General features: G+C 42.0%; 3 protein-coding genes and 1 long non-coding RNA gene across 4 annotated transcripts; all 4 read left to right on the forward strand.

Annotated features, from left to right (window-relative positions):
- The first annotated feature begins 8 nt into the window (after positions 1-8).
- Positions 9-4,335, forward strand: LOC311025485 (uncharacterized protein). Its single transcript, XM_084028405.1, has 6 exons — positions 9-169; positions 795-905; positions 1,003-1,045; positions 1,183-1,298; positions 1,555-1,607; positions 2,220-4,335. The coding sequence occupies exons 1-6, from the start codon at positions 163-165 to the stop codon at positions 2,685-2,687; spliced, it is 798 nt and encodes a 265-aa protein (XP_083884531.1). The 5' UTR covers positions 9-162; the 3' UTR covers positions 2,688-4,335.
- A 3,147-nt stretch (positions 4,336-7,482) lies between these two features.
- Positions 7,483-9,442, forward strand: timm10b (translocase of inner mitochondrial membrane 10 homolog B (yeast)). Its single transcript, XM_084029888.1, has 3 exons — positions 7,483-7,765; positions 7,846-7,941; positions 8,365-9,442. The coding sequence occupies exons 1-3, from the start codon at positions 7,739-7,741 to the stop codon at positions 8,992-8,994; spliced, it is 753 nt and encodes a 250-aa protein (XP_083886014.1). The 5' UTR covers positions 7,483-7,738; the 3' UTR covers positions 8,995-9,442.
- Positions 9,443-10,800: 1,358 nt separating this feature from the next.
- ilk (integrin-linked kinase) lies at positions 10,801-18,159 on the forward strand. Its single transcript, XM_084029454.1, has 13 exons — positions 10,801-10,950; positions 11,434-11,581; positions 13,518-13,683; positions 13,763-13,858; positions 13,980-14,076; positions 14,171-14,254; positions 14,340-14,425; positions 14,608-14,717; positions 16,383-16,510; positions 16,830-16,951; positions 17,108-17,207; positions 17,414-17,544; positions 17,641-18,159. The coding sequence occupies exons 2-13, from the start codon at positions 11,493-11,495 to the stop codon at positions 17,788-17,790; spliced, it is 1,359 nt and encodes a 452-aa protein (XP_083885580.1). The 5' UTR covers positions 10,801-10,950; positions 11,434-11,492; the 3' UTR covers positions 17,791-18,159.
- Positions 18,160-18,694: 535 nt separating this feature from the next.
- On the forward strand, positions 18,695-20,280 carry LOC311025459. The gene is made up of 3 exons (XR_014598378.1): positions 18,695-18,828; positions 19,249-19,382; positions 19,463-20,280. It is a non-coding gene; the product is annotated as an uncharacterized lncRNA (long non-coding RNA).
- Positions 20,281-21,342: the final 1,062 nt, after the last annotated feature.

Here is a 21,342-nt window from a genome sequence, read left to right on the forward strand (position 1 = left end):
GTTACATTGCTTCCTGTTTGTAACTGTAGAGCAGCAACTTTTCAAAGCGCGGTGACGTGCAAGAGGTAACTCAGGCAAAAGTAAAAATAGATTACAGTGTAGCTCACCTCGCTGACTAAACACAGCGATGCAGACAACCACTTTCTTCAAGACAGCTGGAATATGGCAGGTAGGATCTTCTCATTAGGTTTCGATGTACAAACGTGTATTTAATATTGTACATTTTACATCTCTCCGATAATGTTGTATCCCTTTGGATAATTCTGCAATATATTGCTTTTACTACAAAACAGGAATCATTTTTGTAGTTTTGTTGATGTCACGGTCGACCCTACATTCGGTTTTCATACCATGTAGAGTACACGTTTTACGAATGGTTAAAGTTTTTTCAGCAAATTATTTATTTTACTTGGAGAAATTAAAACAAACTTTGGTTACAATTCAAAGATTGAATTTCCTGTGAAATGTTTCGTTATTGGTATCGTACCATTTTTGGCCTTTTAAATCACCACTTCCAAAAAAATGTGCAGTAGCACACAATCGATAAGCAGTAGCAGACAATAGGTAACGTTTGAATGGGTAACATGCTGTATTGGCTAATTTCAGTTTTTCTTTGAAAAAGGTCACGGGTTGCTTTAACAAGGTTTCATCTTTCCTGTTATTGAGATGTAGAGAGGGAAATTCCAAACAGTATTGCTGATAACTGATCAAACACGAAGCGTGCCACTCTGACGTAGAAAACTAACTTTTTTGAAGTTTGAGGTTCTAATAGTGGATTTGTGTTGGTCTTTTAGAGTTACCTGTAGGCCTACTGCTAGGTGTGGCGGTGTTATCTCTGGCGTTCTTCATCTCTTTCTGTGTCAATGTCATCCTCTGCATCAGACGAAGAGCCCATTTCTGCACAGGTATGTAGTCATGTTTTGTCTTTAAAACATGTTCACCATTGATTCTAAACCTCAGGGACGACGACAAATTGCTAAATATTGTATTCCTTTTATTTAGACATAGAGGAGTGCTGCTTCGCACACAGTTATACAGGCGAAAGGTATGCTTTTTATTTATCTTTTGAAATGAATACATCTTGGTAACAAGTAATAACATGTATTCCAATATTTGTTTTCTTGGTTATAGAAATTACCGTTATTATAGGATATAATACTGTGAAATTGTTTCTCGTTAAAGGCCGTCACAGGATGAAGGGAATTATCTTCATAACCTCAATCACGATGATCAGCTCCACGATCACCGTGAGCTACAGGAAAATCCAATCTACGGCAACATCAGCTCAGACAGAAGAGGTGAGGCCAGGCCTGCAATTACAGGAAATCAAAACACAAAATGATTTATTTTTTATAATAATTATAATATGATTGTTTAATGTTCTGTATTTGTAGACTGTGTTATTTGTAGAATAAGATATCGTCCTTTATTAGTCCCACAGTGGGGACATTAACAGGTTTACTGCAGCAAAGAGGATAGCGCAAATAACAAAGCAGTGCAAAATACAAAATACGAATGTAAAACGTGTTTAAATCTTGTGTTTCGCTTGTTCAGATTCTCTAGAGGTTTGCTACGAGATGATGGCGCACACAAGACATCCTATGACGGTAATTGCTTCGACTAAGTTCAGACTTTCTGTGATGTCGTTACGTAATGTATTATTTTATCGTACATTTGACAGCCTGACGGGGGGGTGGCAGCATTAATGCAGAGTGATAAAAGAAACAATTTGATCTTGCGTCTGTGCACTGCAGGGTTACATTTTTTACACATGCTTGATGTTATTCATTTTCACTTGTGCTTTCGCGTGGAAAGAACACTACGATGACAGAACTCTTCTAAAGCTCTGGATCTCCAATATCGATCCTATAACATGAACTTTAGCAAAACTGGGTTCGAGAGTCGTTTACAAAGTGTCATCTTCTAATCCAAACACTTGATTTGTTGTTACATCCACACTGAGAATAAACATGTGATGTCGTGCATTTGCTGTTAAAAATACACATGTGGTAAAAGAGTCGAATGGAAGGCAGCTGACACCACTGACAGTGTGGTCAATGAAACACAATGCATGTGTTCTAAAAATAACCTGGACTCGCATAAATATATCGGAACCTACAGCCACAAGGTGTTATTTGAAAAAAGTGGTGCATAGTTCTGCAACTTTTTTTTTTTTTTTTGCTGACAAATGTTAACTTGTCGTCTCTCGTTTAAACAAGTCTTTAGAGCCTGACCTGAATTATGCCTCGTTGGATCTAAAGAAGGCAAAGACATGCATGAAGAGTCGCCTTCAGCACGGCCACGCTCAGGGACCAAACAGACTTCAAGACGAGCTGCCAGTCCGCCTCACGCCCCCCCTGACTACTTTCCTGGAGGTGGAGGCGGACATGGATGCTCGCCTTCTCTCCAGAGACACCATGGTCTCACACAGCAGCATCTACCTGAACAGTCAGCAGATAGCACAAGAGGCGGAGGAGATGGAAAGAGAAAGGGCCGTACACGTGGGAGAGAGGGAGAACGTGGTCCGAGAGGGGATCGGGAGGTGGGAGCATGGGCGGAGTAGGGAGTGGAAAGTAGAGCAAGATAGCGGGGAAAGAGATGACATGCATGATAGTAATGGGAGTGTATGCACGCAGCTTTCAGCAGTGGAGGCGACTCAAAGTGGCACGGATCATTTCGTAAGCTAATTTAGCCGAGATAGTGATCAACAAGATTAGACAGACTCTTGTTTCAAACCGTTCAGACCTGAATGAGAACAAAAGCAAAAAAAAACAACCGCCCAGCACTGTGTTTCACAAGAATTCAATCTGTCATCTTCCACTATTTAACGAGCTTTGCGCAATTTCCTCTCTGATGCGTACTAACTACCTTTTGAAGTCTCGACATTGAGCAACTCAGGAACAAAAAAAAAGGTGTATTTCTGTGTAGAGGATGTAATAAACGTAGAGGACCTAACGAGAACAGGAAAACGTGTGACATTTAGAGGTGATCGGCCTTGTGGAAAGTCTCAATTTGTTGCCAAAGACAAGGAACACATTGTATCATCGCAGCACACGGAAGACCTTTCACTGTGTCATCAACAGATGTCTCACAGAAAAGGTGTGAAGGGGAAAAAAAATCGCTTTTGTTTTCCATGATGAAGGCAATAACCAAGCCTTGAGAATGTTTATATAAATAAATAAATATTACCTAAGCACACGTGAATTTGCTTTTCAATCATGTTAAAAACATATTGAGGTAAATATGATGATAATTAAAATGTTTAAGTAATGTTGTTTTATTTTCCCCTGTGGGTATACTGTTATGAAAATGTCCCTCACAGAAGATTTTCCACGTCATAGTTACGATAATGGTCATTCGCTTTACAATCTATTGCACTTATGAGCTAATGTGCCATCTGGTAAAACGGTTATTTCCCCCTCTGTCATCCCCACTTGGGAAGGAGAATTCACTGGCCTGCTATCTGCTGAGGGAGCTGAACTCAACAGTCAGAGGCCTGCAGCACGCCAACTGTTAGTTGTCAACTACTGTAGACGATTGTCTTTGCACTTCATCTTTTGTCACATGTAAGTTGCAAATAGAGGCATTTTGTCAGAAGAAAATTAATATCAGCTAGCTTTTAAAACAAAACATAAAAAAGCTGAGTACCATCACCAAGAATCCTTACACATTAGTACACAGGATATTTCCTTGGTTGCTTTGGGTGACATATAAAAAAAGTGATTTCCTTATTTGCAGGGCAGATAGTTGAGTGATGGAAAGTACAAGAAAAATCATTTCCAGCTTTTTCTCATTTCCAGCTTTTTCAATTTAAATGGACATCTTAAAAGGGTATGTTCACATTTTCCTCAGGTCTGTCTTATGAAAAAAGTCAGGTACCCTTATTTACATTGAAATGGTTTTGCATACTTGGATCCTCCTGTTTATTAAGGCCATTAAAGGATCCCTTCATCAATGGAAGTGATGGATAACAAAATCAATTAATTGTCGAATGACAAGTGAGTTCTAATCTTGACCCAAAAACGAATACGAGGCTTCAACAGTTAGACTATTGCAGTGCACTACAAAAGTGATTGAATAAAAATGTGTTTTATGATATGCAAAACGTTATTCATGGAGTTCGTAAGATTTCCAAAGTAAACAGAGCTCAGTCACATTTTCTTCTTTATGATCTCTTTCTAATTGTGTCATTCGTGCTTTTTCAAATGTCTATGCAATTAATCTGAAGGCTCAACCAGACCAAATTATATGTGTATTTCTTTTTCCTCCAAAGACTGTTCAGTGATTTCCTCTCAAGAGAATATATTGTAATAATATGTAAAATATATATGACTTGTAATATTTTTTCTAAAATATTAGCACAATAACACAGCAAAACTATGCAAGCAACATAAAACACAGGCAAGACATACCGATAACACATGCAGAGCTGCTATTAAATAAAATATGACAATCACTTGTTTCCTCTGTGCCCTGAAGTAATATGTGTTATTTCATTATTTCATTATAATTATTTTGGGGCACTTTATGCATAAGAGATGACAAGAAGTTAGGAGAGAATTCGGGGGAATTAAATGCATTAATACTCCCCAGCCGGACACAAAAACTTCACCTGATTACCATCAGATTACACAAGCACGTCATGTTTTCCACCTCTATGGTTAATAACATTAAAGACAAGTAATTTAAATTACTTGGGCAGGTTAGGCAATTATAATTATGTTTGCTTCTTTTGAATATGCTTACAGCTGAATGACCCAACACCCAAACATGGGTAAACTCAAATTAAGAGTCCAAAATAAAAGTGGAGCTAAATAAAAGTTAGCACAGAGTTGAGGAAACTAAAAAGGGACAGGAAGGGACCGAATGGTGACTCATTCAGGTACAAAGAGGGTGAACTGAAGATGTTCTGAAGAGGGTGAACTGAAGATGTTCACCCTCTGGAAACCAAACACAAAGTGAGAGAAAGAACAATGGCGTTGGGTGTGGCAGACTTTTAAAACCTTCTTCAAACCAGACCAATCTCTCTTAACGAGGAGAGCAGCTGCTGTCACTCAACAGGACCGTCAAGACTATGTCCTCGCCAGTCAAACAGTGAGTGATTCAAAAGGGTTTCCACCTGAAGTTGCTCACTTTCAAGAGAACAGGAGAGAGAAACAGTATCAGGGCATTGTGTAGTTTCCCATGCACTACAAACTCTCTCATTGGAATTGCTGATGGCATTCAAGCTTCACAAATCATAAAACTGGGGATTTTGCTTAAACATGTATAACTATCATATTTGTGTTTGCCACAGAGCTTATTTTTTGTAATAACTTCCAGGGTTGGCCTCACTGATAATGATGTCAAAGTTATAATATGTTTCCTTAAAATACGACATATCGTCCCCCTGCTGTATTTTCTGCCTGCGTAACCACAAGCCAATATCAGCCCTGTCTCAATCCAGAGTGAGCTACATTTGTTCCTGACTGGGAAAATTCATGTTAAGGCCCACTTAGACCTGAACAGCAACTCTGAAACAGCAATTAAACCCACTACCACCACCCACCACTGTGCATCTTTCTGAACACTTTAAAGGTGGATTAATTTTTTAACTATTTCAGATCACTAAAGGTCACTGAAAAAAGACCAGATAAGCTAAAAAAAACTGCTCACTGGCTCCTTTGTGCTCTCTTTTTGTATAATTTACCTTAGTTTTGTCATTTGTATTCATTCTGTTCCACCATTGATATTAGTCTTTATCTTTTACTTTTCTATATTGCATCCCAGTTTTGTTCATTCTAGATAAAGTTTTTAAAAAAAGCTGTATTCGGATGTGATTTTGACACAAGTTATCATTTAAAGCAGTCATTTGAAGACTTAAAAAATAAAATAAATCTGTTAGTTATCAAACTTCTCTCAGAAGAAACACTTCCTGTTTTTGAAATATGAATATGTGAGATGAACAGAGGTGAGAAAAACAAGAAAGAAAAGTACCTTAAAATGACTTTAATACGTGTTGTATTTGATTTACACTACGAACAAGATGATGGTCATAATTTAAACAATATCACAAAAGTCCAGAAGCTGTACCTGGTGAAAGAAACCATTATTTATTTTCTTTAATGGTGTCTTATTATTGTCTTATGAGAAATTCTCATCGTGTTTTTTCCTTCTTTCTACACATTTCCTGCATGATATCCTGAAGTGGCTGCTGCCGCGGTCTTTGTGCAGTGACGTTATCATCCTGATTATGAAAATACTTAATTTATTGTGAGTGCAGATCATCCCATACTTAGTCCAGACTTTCTTGGTGCCATTCCTTTGTTAGAAACAGTTTGTTCAGCCAAAATCAACCTTGTTTTGGTATAATGAGGAGATATTTCCCTCATACTGCCTCACCCAAATAAACCAACTCAAATGTAGTGATACCATAAATATGTATAGACTAAATAGTGCTTCTGGGTGATGTACTTTTTTATTGTATTGGTTATTTAACAGTGACGATACATACAACATTACCACAAATAATTGGAGAAATGTGATGTATAAAAGATGTCTAGCTTCAGCTAATTTGCAACAAGACAATAACTACAGTTAAACAATTTAGCCAGCTTAATCATTTTTAATTTTAATAATTGTGTGTATTATATGTGTGTACATTATTACACACACTTGAGTAAAATAGCTCACGTTGTTGAATGTAAGAGCAAAAGGCTAGTCAAGGTCGGCGGTGAGGGAGGGGAGAGAAGAAACGTAGAGGTTCTGTAACTCACTGTAGCAATCAATTGAAATCTCACCGCCATCGGACCAACCACAGAAACCCTGTCTCCATCCTGTATTTATAGCACTGGCGGGACACCTGCGTCTCAGTCGCGGTGTTAACTTTTAACGTGCCTTAACAAACTACTGAGGGTCGAGTAGACACATTGCCTAACAATATTAATGTCAATAAAACACATTTATTGCTGTAAATCGTGTGTTTCTAAGGATGAAAGTTGCATATTTAAAACACTTCCTGCACTGCAAAGCATGCTGGGAACACAGGTCACGGAAATACGTTCAAACAAGACTAATATGGTCAAATAAAACCAGCAAGTCTGGTATTTATGGAAACGCTGAGAGGATACATCGTAGACTAACCTGTGGTCTAAATGCAGAAACGGTGGGGCTCCGCTTGACGATAAACAATATAATTGTGACGCTGGACCCGCTAACGGGATATCAAAGATTATGTAAGTGTCGAGAGAGAAATCCGTCTGTATACAGGCAACACACCTCTAACGGCACCGCGAATGCTGCTGCGTTAGTAATGGATGCTGATTATTTTATGTTTTAACAGTGCAACATATTTTAGCTGTTGCTTGTGTACATACTTTTAATTTAATCTGCGTACACTTAACTCGATGTACACCAATGCTGTTTTTTGTCGTTCTATCCATAACAAATGGTCGTCTGCCACTAATTATTGCCGAGTGAGGTATCATCCTGTACGTAGACGATCTTTGTTGCAAACATGGCGGCGCGCATGTGAATGTCATGCCATCGTAATCTATTCTCCGATTGCGTTCGCGTTTGTCTGCTTTTAGCGATGCGTTTACAGCTGACATGTTAATGACACCCTGCAGCACCGTGGTCACCCCCTTTTAGACCGCTACGGATCTGGGAATCCGTCACCTGCTCGATTCAATAGCTGACCGGCTCTTGATGTTAGCATTTTTAGCTAGCAAATCGCCAGTCAACTGCACACGGAGTCACGATGGATGTGGACCAACAAATGAGAAACGTAAGTCACATTCATCGGCGCCGTGTTTGATATTACGTGAAGGGTGTGACGGTGAGTTTGTGTGCTTGTGCCTCTCGCAGCTGCGGGATTTCCTCATGGTTTACAACCGCATGACTGAGATCTGCTTCCAGCGATGCAGCAGCAACTTCAACTACAGGAGCCTCACCATGGACGAGGTGAGAATGACGAACCTTCACCACCATTTATTTATATTTCAGAACGTGGCCAAAAGTATGTAGACACACACACACTATAGATGTGTATGTCGGTGCTGAATATCCCCAAAAGCGTGCATTAATAAGCTGCTGTGACAGCCTCATTCAGACACAGGAGCTTCAGTTATCCCACAGGTGCTGTGTGAGGTCGAGGTCAGTGACCTCTCACTGTGCATCGGGGTCATCAATGAAATCATGTTAAAAGGGGAAACCACCAAACTGCTACTGTAAAGGTCAAAGGACATCATTATATTGTCTCTCACTAAGGTTCTCATTGATTGAAACCTCCCCGTCCACATACTTTTGGCCACATAGCGTGTCATGGTCACACAATGTTTTGTGCTGCTTGTCAGTTATACACTCATCATGCTGTTGCCCGTGCAGGAGCGCTGCGTGGACAGCTGTGCGGGGAAGCTGATCCGCTCGAACCACCGCTTGATGAACACCTACGTGCAGCTGATGCCTCGGATGGTGCAGCGTCGCATGGAGGAGATGGAGACCAAGGCGGCGGAGAGCGCGAAGGCAGCGGAGGCGGCCGCTTCCGCCCACGTGGAGCTTCCCGCCCCGGACGTCCCACCAGCGTCCCAGACCCCCATCACCTTTTCTCCACACCCACAAGAACCTCCGCTGCTGGAGCAAACGTTCACCTCAATGACTATTGACGATGCCGGACCACAGGTTCATGGTGGCGGAGCTGTGAAGCCAGCAGGATTCGATATTCCAGTTGAGCTCAATGCTGCGACAGCCTCAGAAGTCAAATTCTCAGCAGTCGTGCCCGCGATTGAAATGGAGAAGTTCTCATTGCTTAATGAAGCTGGCAGTGGACCGTCTCACACTGGAGGCTTTCCTCTGCCACCCATAGCTGGTGCCCAGATTCCGACTGATGTCGCTGTGCCTGTGTTCGCACCATCAAAAGCAGATGTGCCCGTGTCAACGGTGGCTATGCCTGCTGTGTCCATATCCACTGAGAGCCCGTCAGAGGTCGCCCCGCCTTCAGGCCTGATTCAGGACTGATGGCCGGTCTGAGGTTAAACCACCACAAGCAAACGGCATCTGATGAACTCCTCACTGGCAGTCCAATATTATATTTTCCATATAGCTGGAAATAATTTGGTTAACACTGACGTGAATTGTAAAATAACATGTTTTTTTTTTAATTATTATTACAATATATGGACTCTTTATGTCGTCTTTTCTGACTATAGTCTCTCAAATATGACAATCTTCTGTTTTCATATTTCAAATGAAAAATATTTGCGGTTTTTCACTATTGGTTTGACAAAATTAGTAACTTAAAGACTCTCGTTAGACTGTTATGTGTTGTCCTGTGCTTCTACAGGAATTATTTTTAAATAAATAATAAAATATTACATATTCGCCCTGTGATCTCCCAGGGAAATAAGATGAACCCCTATGGTGAGAAATCATAGTAAAGCATGTCACTCATGATAAGAATATCGTGTGTGTGTGTGCAGTTGAAAAATGATGATGTAGAGATTGCAATGATATCGCGATTCAACGCTCCACAAGGATCAATACCCAGCCTGCAGCCTGGATTGTGGAGGCCTGCTCATATTAGGATGTTCAGCAGCCTGGGCTGTTCATTCTGATGACTCTGTCCTTATAACTGTGAGATAATCTTCACAAATAAAAAGAGTATTCATTACTTTTGTCCATGATTCTTCATCTTAAATGTTCCATTGACGACCTCCTGTGAGGTCCTCTTGCCGGATGTCTGGAAGCAGCAGTGAGTTGGGCCGCATCACGTCACATGCTGTCTCCGAATCCAGTTCATGACCTTGATCACATAATGCCACATCTCTCTCCTCCCATCATTCCCTGTATTTGCACTAAACACACTGTACTCTGTATCCACCAGCATCCCAATGATAAGCCATCATAAAACAGTATTCCCAGTGACTTCAGTCTTCAACCACAAATTCACATTCTTCAGTGAAACTGTCCGCCAGCAGCTGTGACAGTTAAAGATACTTGGCCTTAATGCCAAGTATGAAAATATTTAGTTCAAGCCACTGATGAGTTTTGATAATATGCTCGTGCCATAGTCCAACCAATTTTAACAGAAATATAAAACCATTCATATTTTAATTAACCAGTAATACCTTTGTCTTGTAAAATCTATTTTCTTTTTTTAAATAACCAAATTATTTTTTTTATTTTTTAAGGCTATATTGTTATCACATCATACATGTTGGCCAATAAGCAGCAAGAAACGCCGAGGACGTGTTTACAGTAATATAGACACAATGTCGCACTACATAGTTTGGCCACTAGGTGGCACTGACACTTTTTTTTCCTTTTTTTTTTTTTACTGAAATCTTCTAATCAGTACTATGTGTATAGGCCTTGTTCACTAAAGACATTTTGACATGTCACCAGGAGAGCACATGTAAAATATTTCATGAATGGCTGAAAAATCGAGTATTGGCCAGGGCTCCAATATGAGTTATGACTCACAGATCTATAATGTGATGACAGTAATTTGATTAGCAGTTAGATTTCCGGGTCGTTCTTTTTTTTTCATATCCATGCATATTTATCACAAATATGTAGTTCCTGTAGGTATATGAGTGACACATTACAGTTGATCCATCAATATATAATAATAATATTTTTAATTTATGTTTATTTAATTTTATTTATTGCTTTCCTCCGGAGGTACATTCCTCCGCCGCCACACCTGACCGATATTTTCGTCCCCTGCAGTTGTGCCGTTAGACGTAGCATCGATGCATTGCCTCCAGCAGGGGGCGCCGTAGAGTCAGCGTCCCGGGACGTGGGCTGCCAGTAGCAGAGCTCCTCTAACTTCTCACCACCAGTAGCCCACATCAAGTCGGAGGAGCGGGGCGTGGACTCAGCCCGACTATTTCTCTGCACTTAATTTTGGGAAGACGAGGGAGTATCGGGGGGGAAAGGAACTGACCGACAAAACCGATCGATTCGCAGCTGGTAAGAGATCCGGGAACGGTTTTTCTATGTGTTTTACTTTAGGTTTCCATTGTGGTTGAGAAGTTTAGTTCTCCAACTTCACTTTGACTTTTTTTTAACAATAGAAGTCAAAGTGAACCAATAGGCCAGCCCATCCGATATCCACGCAGGAGCTCAGAGGGGAAATGTGGAGCTGTACAGCTATTTAAGCACTTCCTAATTTCAGTCCAGTGGACTCTGTCTGGCTGCTTGGGCTCTTTGAGCAGCAGATAGTGTAAAATATACATTTAATCAGTAGGCTATTAGTTTACTATTAGAATGAATGTTGTAAATAAATGTATATAAAGTACAGTCAGTCTTCTTACACATGAGGGAATAAACACAACCTAGTCAACCTAGACTCAAGTGAGTGATGTCCGTTTACCTGTCTGGGGAATGTACAATGCATGGCAAACACAAACTTTGAATATAAGAAGTCTTCGTTTTACACCTTTTTTTTGGCAGGCTGCATGTTCCTGATCTCAAAAGAGACTGAAAGAGCATAAAAGGCAAGAGAGGCGACCATGGATGACATCTTCACACAGTGTCGGGAAGGGAACTCCGTTGCTGTCCGCCTGTGGTTGGACAACACGGAGAATGACCTCAACTTGGGGTAAGCAGACGTATCTGTACGCGTCCACTCCCGTCCACGGAGCTCTGATGATGACTCTCATCTCTCTGGGCTGTCATGAAGTCTGTGAAAAGGCAAATTGCTCTTCTAATGAATGGAGTTGACTTCACAGCAAAAGCACCACATTTGGTATGGTGTGTGACGTCTGTGTGTGTGTGTGTGTGTGTGTGTGTGTGTGTGTGTGTGTGTGTGTGTGTGTGTGCATACAAAGCAGCCCTTGGCACATTAGAGGTGGTCAAATAGTTTCCATATTGTGCTCTCCCTGCACAAGCTCTCGCCGCACACTGCCGAACATCAAGCAGCGTTCGTAATTCCAGTCCAGTTGTTTCCCTTTTTTTCTTCTTCTTGGATTTCTCTGTTATGATGTCATCCCCCAAAACTGTGTGTGTGTGTGTGTGTGTGTGTGTGTGTGTGTGTGTGTGTGTGTGTGTGTGTATGAAAGCGGTGGGTGATTCATGGAGGTTGAGCGGTGACGTAAATGGCTCAGACGGAACGGAATATAACCTAAAACCCATCCGACACCAGACTTAAAGGCACATACAGACTTCTAGTTGGTGTACAGAAAATGTATCAAAAGCAAGTATGATAATCATATAATTATTTGGAGTTTACTGAAGATGCCACCCTGTTTTCTTGGTGGACGCCTTTTTTTCCCCTCAATTTCTGTTGTTAAAGTAATGAATCTCAAATAGTAGATGAACCTCTAATTATCACAAGTTGCAGCCTTATTACATTTTATTTCATTTGGGGGCTATTTATAGAGCACTTGTGCCTGTTTACATAATCTCCCTGCCAGAAAGGGGCTACGAGACGTCCCAGCTAAAGTCCCCGGTTATCTCATTCTTGGGCCAGGCCATATATGTGCAGTTTGTTGACGTTGACTTTGAGGGCTGCAGAGCTGCTAGCCAACCACGCAACAGCCAAGGCCATTTCCTCTGTTCAACTCCATACAGGGCCAGGCCCTCGCTGACAGAGCTTCTCAGGCAGCGAGCTGCAGGCCCACATAAACATCTGAGACACCAGTCATTATGCTGGAGGCCTGCTTTAGCCATTGACTCAACTGTGTATGTGTGTGTGGGGAGGAGATGGTGTGAACCAGTCCTTTCTTTTCTTCAGTGTCCATTAAAGTGTAATACGTGTTTTACGTTGGTGGGAAAATGTGCTTTCCCGCCATCTTTGATGCAGAAATTAGGAAGTGGAGAGTGAGTCCACTGAGACATTAAATGCTATTTCAGTTCTCCCACAGGAACTGCGTGTGTGTGTGTGTGTGTGTGTGTGTGTGTGTGTGTGTCTGACAGGAAAACACAGGGAAGAAGAGAGAGAGGGAGACTCTCCGAGAATGTGTAGCTGAGGATTCCACTGTGTATTTTCCGCTCTGTACTTTTTATAGCACACAGGGTCGGTCAGACCGTCCACAGTTCTGGATCCGGATTGTCAGAGAATGTGACATACCGCTACTTCACTTTAGTGCAAGCTAGTGCAGCGGCTGTGTCCTACAGGCTGTACTCGAGGTTTATTGTTAAACCGGGTGTAGGAGGTTTGTGGCTTTGCGGGGACTTGCGAGAAAAGCCCCGGCAGCTGCCCCGGGGTCAGCTAATGTAAAGGAGTCACTCGGGTGAAGGGGCCGGTAGCACATAGGTGACAGCTTGGCTCCTCGGAGACTGCAGCAGTGCAATGTATGCTGTTATGTTCCAGCTTGCACAGACATATTTATCACTAGGCCCATCAGATGGGTAAAGGCTGCTGGCTGCACGAGGAAGCATGTGCTTAAGTCTAAATAAAGATTGGTAGGTAGTGGTTGTGAGAACCTGAGTGTCAGAGGGAACCACACAGATAGTATTTTGCGAGCTGGTATGCGCTCAGTTGTCCAAACAATCTCATTAGACCTCCATTAACTCTCGGTATGTCTGTGTTTCAGTGACGATCACGGCTTCAGCCCCCTCCACTGGGCCTGCAGGGAAGGGAGGAGCGGCGTGGTCGACATGCTCATCATGAGAGGCGCTCGCATCAACGTGATGAACCGCGGAGACGACACCCCGTTGCATCTCGCCGCCAGTCACGGCCACAGGGACATCGTGGCGAAGGTAAACGCACTGCGGTTACAACCTGAGTACTTTCTGTTTGTTTTCAGTTTTCTCACTGTTCTGACCTGTGAACGAGCAGCTGATCCAGTGCAAAGCCGACCCCAACACGGTCAACGAGCACGGGAACACGCCGCTCCACTACGCCTGCTTCTGGGGCCAAGACGAAGTGGCAGAGGTACAGTACAGTACAACCACAGACTCTTCATAGAGGGGAATCTGTTGGCTGAACATGCCCTCTTCTGGGGAGAAATGTCTATGTCACCTGTGCATAACATAGCATGACCCCCTTGTGTTAGGACTTGGTGACCAGTGGTGCCCAGGTGTGTGTATGTAACAGGTATGGACAGACACCTCTGGACAAGGCCAAGCCTCACCTAAGACAGCTGCTTGAAGGTCAGAGATCATTTATGGGCATTTTAACACCCTATAAGTAAAAGTAAATCATTACGTTGCATTTTTTTTTATGATTGTTACTTCTTGTATGTAGAAAAGGCAGAGAAACTGGGTCAGAATATGACCAAAGTACCCTATAAGGAAACTTTCTGGAAGGGCACCATGCGAACACGACCTCGTGAGTAACGTTCACTTCGTAGAAAGGAGCAAATCCTCATATCGAATCAGGATTTTGGATGATTCATATTTTGGCTCTCTCTCAGGTAATGGCACCCTCAACAAGCAGGCTGGTATTGATTATAAGCAGCTTTCTCTCCTGGCGAAGATCAATGAAAACCAGTCTGGAGAGGTAAGTTGCACTCTCCGTTTGCTGCTTTCACAGTCCCTCTTTAATTTATTTTCACTTCCCCCGGTTTATTTATATATTTATTGATTAAAAAAAAGATCCCCATTAGTTTAGGCCCCAGCTGAATTGGTTAGAATTCCTTTCTTAGAATAAGTCTGTTCCTTGACCATGTGCTCCGTCTGCAGTTATGGCAGGGTCGGTGGCAAGGGGATGAGATCATAGTGAAGGTGCTTCAGGTGAGAGACTGGACCACCAGGAAGAGCAGAGACTTCAACGAGGAGCATCCGAAACTCAGGTAATTTACACACGAGTCTTCCAACCACGCAGTGATGGTGTTTAGAATATCGGGTTTCTTTCATGGGCTTCACGCGATCACGTGCTGTCGATCTGTTTGCTTGCATAAACTGAGCCTAGTAAATTTGGTTCTGCTGTTCGAGTCTCTTCAGAGCCTGTTTGTCTGAGCCATAGACAGTTTATGAGCGTTTTGACTGACTATCAAGCTCTGGTTTGCTTGGTGCTAATGCGAAGACGGATTTGATTTGATTGGTGGTCATTGAGGTCGCTGTGGTCAAAGGGAAGTTTTAGGACGTGCTGCACGATTCTTATGCAACGAGAAGAGGAGTTTAGTTGTTGTCAAGGAAATGGGTTGTGGATGAAATGGTTGTTGGCAGCTGAGAAAGAATGAGAAAGGGCTGCAAGCCCTGCTTATTGGTTGTTGGTTAGACCTCCGTGTGGGGTCCAAATGCCAGAAGAGACCAGAACTCAGCGAAAAAAGAAGAAACGAGAATATGATTGATTGAAATTCTTTATTGATACATGTACAAAGATAAGCAAACATATGTACATTGTGTCAAAAGGAAAACACAAAAAAGGCCTTTGGCTTATTTCCATTGTTGTCCCTTGGTAGTGTAAGTGGGTATATTGGTACATGTATGTGAGGGAACATGGTTAAAGTAAAATAAAAGACATTCCAATCACACATTCACAATTCATATGAACATTTTTAACAAACTTTCTTTCTTTCCCTTCTTTTGTTTAGTTTTTGTTTCATTTTTTAGGAAATTGTTGCATTTCATACCTTTTTTAATTCAATTATAGTAGAAATCAAACCTTATTTTGAATCCTCTAATGTTGATAATGTATCAGTTTGTGTGTTATGTGTTTTTCTTTTGCACCATGTTATTGGCAAAAAGCTGTGCCTTTTTGTTTTGTTGAAGCAAGAACAGAAATGTCAAGCCAAGACATACCGGCATGTTAAGACAGGTTGGGCAGGGCCCCCATAAGGACCTCTGCATCCAGTGAATCATTATTGACATAATTACGGTGGTGTTATGTGCATGTTTCTGAAGGAGAAACTCACAAGCAGACATCCTAGGTCTAATTAATCCAAATAAATTACAGAATGAAATGATGTAATACCCAACAGTGTCAATTAAACAACATAAAGGAAAGCCTTTCAACTTATGCTTAAACTTTAAACTTATCAGTCCAACCAAAGACCCTCATTAAGTGACAGAAAAAGACTCAACAAATCCTTAATAGGACGAAAAATGAAGAAACCTTTGAGCCGGCCAATTCAAAGAATAAACCCCCAGCAGGAAGGCTGAGTGTGGAATTGGAAGAACTTGGCAGCGTACTTTCATGTTGGCTCCAGTTGTTGCCCTCTCTCAAGAATTGAAGCACACATAAAAGTACTTAGGATGACAGTATGCTGAAAAATTCAGAGGCAACATATAATCTGACTTGTACTGCAAAACGGAGCGTCAGCTTTACTCTAAAGGGCCACAGATGATACAAATGTGGTGCATGGCTTCTTGAAGGATTTTCCTCATGCAGAACAAACGTGATTTTTTTTGTCAATATATATATATATATTTGTAAGAAAGCCATCCAAGTTCCAAGAATATATAATTATGTACTTTCAGCATTTGCGTTCTCTCTTTCTGTCGTGTCTCCATAGGATTTTTTCTCATCCAAACATTCTGCCTGTTCTCGGCGCCTGTCAGGCACCTCCATCCCCTCACCCCATCATCATCACCCACTACATGCCATACGGATCCCTCTTCAACATACTGCACCAGGGCACTAGTGAGTACTTTGCATTTATAGTTGGGCTTTCTTTGACCAAAGAAATAACACTTGATGAATCCATTAGTTGACTTAAATATCTCCTGAAAGAATCACACACAAAAACACCACTTTGTCATGATAAAGATTTATTGGAAATATGTCATTCATAAATAACTAATCAACGAAAGAAATCTTAGTCTGCTATCATCAAAATGACCAATTACGAGGGAGTGGCCCGGATTTGTATGTACATGTATGAAGTTAATTTCAGCTTCAAAGCGGAAAGCTGAGGGTTGCTACTGGCGATGAAGGACACTGTCTTCTTCTTCTTCCACAGCTCTGGTGGTCGACCAAAGCCAAGCAGTGAAGTTTGCGTTGGACATTGCCAGCGGCATGGCTTTCCTCCACACCTTAGAACCAATGGTTTCACGGCTTTACCTCAACAGCAAGCATGTCATGGTAAGACACCGCTTAACTGTCCAAAGTTATACATTATTTATAGACAAAAAAAAAAGATCTTAAGTCTGTTACGGCCATTGCAATAAAACACAATGAAAGTGATCGATGACTAGCCAGATGTCTGATGGGTAACAAGCAAATGGGGTTCATTTGCAGATCGATGAGGACATGACAGCCAGAGTGAGCATGGCAGACGCTAAGTTCTCCTTCCAGTGTCCCGGTCGTATGTACTCTCCGGCATGGATGGCGCCTGAAGGTATTTATCTTTCTTTGCTCTCCTGCCCTTCCTCCTTACTTCTTCCTCCTCAGACTTCGTGAGTCACGTTAGTAAGGAACATGCCGTACTGTATAATTTACTCCCAGTTAACCGGCGGTCATGTGGTGTGTTTCCCGTGTTACGGAATAAAAACAGATGAGTTGTCTCATGGTGTTTATGAGCGTCCTTGTCCCTCTTGTTTGCAGCCCTGCAGAAGAGGCCCGAAGACATCAACAGGAGGTCTGCCGACATGTGGAGCTTTGCGGTGCTACTGTGGGAGCTGGTTACCAGAGAGGTCCCCTTTGCTGATCTCTCGCAGATGGAGATAGGCATGAAGGTACGTGGGAACTATCTGTCTGAAATACAGCAACAAACACAGTACCTTCAAAATATCCACAGGCTTTTACAGGTTCCTAACGTTGTGTGTCCTCAGGTGGCTCTCGAAGGTCTTCGGCCAACCATTCCACCGGGGATTTCCCCTCATATCTGTAAGCTGATGAGGCTCTGCATGAACGAAGACCCAGCCAAGAGACCCAAGTTCGACATGATCGTCCCCATCCTGGAAAAGATGCAAGACAAGTGAACGCGTTCGCAGCAATCTGTACACTCCTGTTGCCATGTTGTTGTTTTTTTTATCATCAAACCACTCGATCTTCACTTCAATCATGTATTTGCTCAGTCACTGTAAATAATGTCAGACCACTTTCGCTACACAATTCAAACAACAGGTTATTATATTGCTTTTCTTGTATAATTTAAAATTTGAGGTATAAATGTTCTTAAGCATATGTGCTCTTTTATTATGGCTGAACCATGGTTCACTGAAATATAAGCTTTTGAATCCAATGAGGATTGTATTCAGTGATGAGTCGGACAGACACAGATCCAAAGAAATGTGTATAGAAACAATGCTTTTATACGCATTCGCGAATACCAATGCAATAAATGTTTTATATTTATGACAAATCCTCGTTCTGAAATTATTAGCACTGATTTCTGGGATGTTTTCAGACAAATATATTGGCTTTTTGCTAGTTCTCAAAGAGCTGATTACATTGCTGAGCTACACCTGACTGGTGAAGGCCACAAGATGGGGCTGATGGCTCCAAAGTTATGTTAGTGCTTAAATGGTCTACTAGTATCTGTTTGTTTGGTCAATAATGAACTTTCAAGCTCATCTCACATGACATGTTGCAGATTTCTCAAAGAATAATGTAATAGCTTTGATCCATCGCCCTACTTTTGATCTTGTCTGCTTTATCTTGTATTTATATATAATGGAATAGGAAGAAATGCATAGTTTGAGCAGGTGTTTTGGGGATTAAGCTGTAATTGGTGCAGCATCTAAATTAGTATCTGCTGTGAAAGCGTGAACATAAAGTATGCTGGTCTAAATAGGGGGGCGGAGTGATGAACCCAACTCACCCAGCTGCAGTGTGTTACAATTTAGAAAGAGGAAAAACACGTGTATCACGTGATGAATCAGCTGACTCTGTGCCGTTCATAAGGCGGAGCAGAGGGAGAGCTTCACACACGCCGTCTCCGCCGCAGGACAGGACAGGAACGCTGCAGGGTTCCGCGACCTTGTTTCTGCAGGCTAGTCGGACAGCTAGTCGGACAGGTAGCTAATTTATAATGCAGTTAAGGTAATTACAGTAGCAATACATCTGTGTGCTGTTTACTTGCTGCTGTGGCTGAGAGGTTCGTAACACTAAGCAGTGGTTTCCTGTCAACAGCAGTTTCAGACCATTGACTGTAATTTGGAACATTAGTTTATAACTAACTTGTCTGTTGTACTTGCCATCTACTCTTTTATTATAATATATGATAATTTGCAGATGTGAGGATAGTTTTGGTCAAGTATGGTCGACAAATTATGAGCAATGCTTGTTTCACTTCCTCGTTGTTTGCATGGCTGGATCAGATGTCTTGTGGGGTTTTTGTGTCTAATTTAGTTAACACGTTATTATTTAAAGGTCAGTGACCTATTGTGTTAAAGATGTTTTTAAGATGTCTCTTCCCCCCCCCCCCCCCCTCCCAGATATGAAAGTACAGTTACTGGGCAGTTTTTCGCCACACTCACTTGGACGAGTTCCAAATGTTTTACGATGAGGCGCCCATTGGGAGTGGCATTCATCGCTCCCAGCGCCACTACTTACATTAATCTTAACCCAGGTGAGTTCCTACAATTGTTGCATGATCTCCTTTTACATTTTACAAGCAACATCCAGATTTTAAAGAATTTCTCTTCCCAGGTTTCCGTGTCTACGGTCCAGGAACGCCAAGTAGGCCAGAACAGAACCCCAAATGGACACTGCTGTACCGTGCCACTGAGGCCTACGGGCTGACCAATCTGTTTCCCTCTGAATACAATGCGATGATGCACTCCTTCATCAATGATGACCGGGCCTTCCAGAAGTTCTGGTACTTCAGACATAAAGGACATGTGTCGGAGCCATGCAAGGAGACATGCAAGACTTCGTTGCTCTGCTTTCTAAGAAGCGGGCGTTACGATGAGCTGGTGCAGTGCGACCTCCTGAATGGTTTTGGAGGAAACATGGCCCGAGCTGCCAGAAAAACCCTCTGTTGATCAGGGGAGGCGTGGACTGAATGTCTGGGTGGGGGTGGGGTCGGTATGACCAAATAAGAAATTGAGCCAAAAAGTGCATTTTTCCTGTTGCTGGTTGGTACGCGAAAGCAGAAGTGTGGGCAAGTCGGCGCATCTTGCCGCCCCAGGTTACTCTGCGTTTTGGCATATTTCGAACAGGAACAAGGTTGGAGCTGGTGACCAGCAGCTTGGTCAGGTTTCGGATCTTGTCCTCACCTTCGTCCGCACCTTTACTGGGCATTTAGGCCAGTTAAGTATTTAGTTCCTAGCACCGTCTGCCTCAGATGTTCTCAGACCTAAATATGGAACAGTTTCTCATGGCGTGTTAATTATTTCTGCACTTTAATTGTTTGTTGGCTTAACTTCCAGGTTCAATAGGCTCAAAGAGTGAGGAGCATAGGAAGGTTCTCAGCGAATGCAACCTGTGGGCTAACATGAGCATGACAAATAATGAAACTTGTATAATGGGCAATGATTTAAAGATTGTATGAATAAAAGATGTAATCTGATGTCTACTTGTTTGTTGTGAGGGGGGGGGTATTGGTAAAGTAATATTTGTGGCAACACATTTAGTATGTACGATAAACTTTATTGTCCCGTTCAGGGAAATTTGTCTTGACACTGTAGCTGCGCCATAAATGCCTTAACGGTCACAATGACAAAAACAAACAACAAAAGAACAATACACCTCAGCCATATTAATCCAACAGCATTGCACATATCCCATAACATAGCATATATTCCATAACATAACACGTATTGCACACATCCCATAACATAACACATATTGCACTCATCCCACAACATAGCACATACATACACCTCATAAATTCACCATGGTAAGAGCACTATAAGAGTTATTGCACAGACTCGTTAAGAAATTTGATAGAAGTTGGGATAAAATAATTCTTAAAACGGTTGAGTTTACAGCGAGGGACTCTGTATCGTCTACCTGAGGGTAGGAGGTCAAACTCTGAGTGAAGGATGTGGGAGGGGTCATTCACTATCCTCGGGGCTTGTCTAAAAACCGTTTGCTCGTACATGGACTGCAGAGTGTGATTGTCGCTTTTCCCAATGACCTTCATGGCCGTGTTTACTAGGCGAGCAAGCTTAGTCTTTAGTTTTGTGGAGAGGTTGCCATACCATGATGAAATCCCATATCTGATTAAGCTCTCAAGCACTGCCTGGTAGAATAAAAACATGATATTTTTGTCTACCCCATATACTCTTAGTCTGCGTAGAAAGTACAATCTCTGCTGTAGACGAGAACACAAGTTATCCACATGCACATACCAACTAAAGGTGTCATCTAAATGAACTCCAAGGTATTTGTAAGAGCTGACCTGCTCAATGGGGGAGTCATGTATGACAACAGGACTATGGTCCCCTACTGATCTAGGGTCCAGGACCAACTCTTTAGTTTTTTTAACATTCAGAGAGAGGTAGTGAGCATCACACCATTGCACGAAGTTTTCTATTTCAGAGAAATAGGCTAAAGTGCTGGAGTCTTTGTGCAGTAGACTAAGG

The sequence above is a fragment of the Eutrigla gurnardus genome (genome assembly GCF_963514095.1).
Source record: "Eutrigla gurnardus genome assembly, chromosome: 15".
Lineage (NCBI taxonomy): Eukaryota > Metazoa > Chordata > Actinopteri > Perciformes > Triglidae > Eutrigla > Eutrigla gurnardus.

What these genes read in the sequence shown, in the direction of transcription:
- LOC311025485 (XM_084028405.1), top strand. An exon ending in AAGAGCCCATTTCTGCACAG is followed by an intron (nt 906 to 1,002) that starts GTATGTAGTCAT and finishes CCTTTTATTTAG; the next exon opens with ACATAGAGGAGTGCTGCTTC. An exon ending in ACACAAGACATCCTATGACG is followed by an intron (nt 1,608 to 2,219) that starts GTAATTGCTTCG and finishes CGTTTAAACAAG; the next exon opens with TCTTTAGAGCCTGACCTGAA.
- timm10b (XM_084029888.1), top strand. Translation starts at nt 7,739, where the DNA reads ATGGATGTGGACCAACAAATGAGAAAC. An exon ending in TGGACCAACAAATGAGAAAC is followed by an intron (nt 7,766 to 7,845) that starts GTAAGTCACATT and finishes TGCCTCTCGCAG; the next exon opens with CTGCGGGATTTCCTCATGGT. An exon ending in GGAGCCTCACCATGGACGAG is followed by an intron (nt 7,942 to 8,364) that starts GTGAGAATGACG and finishes TTGCCCGTGCAG; the next exon opens with GAGCGCTGCGTGGACAGCTG.
- ilk (XM_084029454.1), top strand. Translation starts at nt 11,493, where the DNA reads ATGGATGACATCTTCACACAGTGTCGGGAAGGGAACTCCGTTGCTGTC. An exon ending in GCCAAGACGAAGTGGCAGAG is followed by an intron (nt 13,859 to 13,979) that starts GTACAGTACAGT and finishes CCCTTGTGTTAG; the next exon opens with GACTTGGTGACCAGTGGTGC. An exon ending in TCAACAGCAAGCATGTCATG is followed by an intron (nt 16,952 to 17,107) that starts GTAAGACACCGC and finishes GTTCATTTGCAG; the next exon opens with ATCGATGAGGACATGACAGC.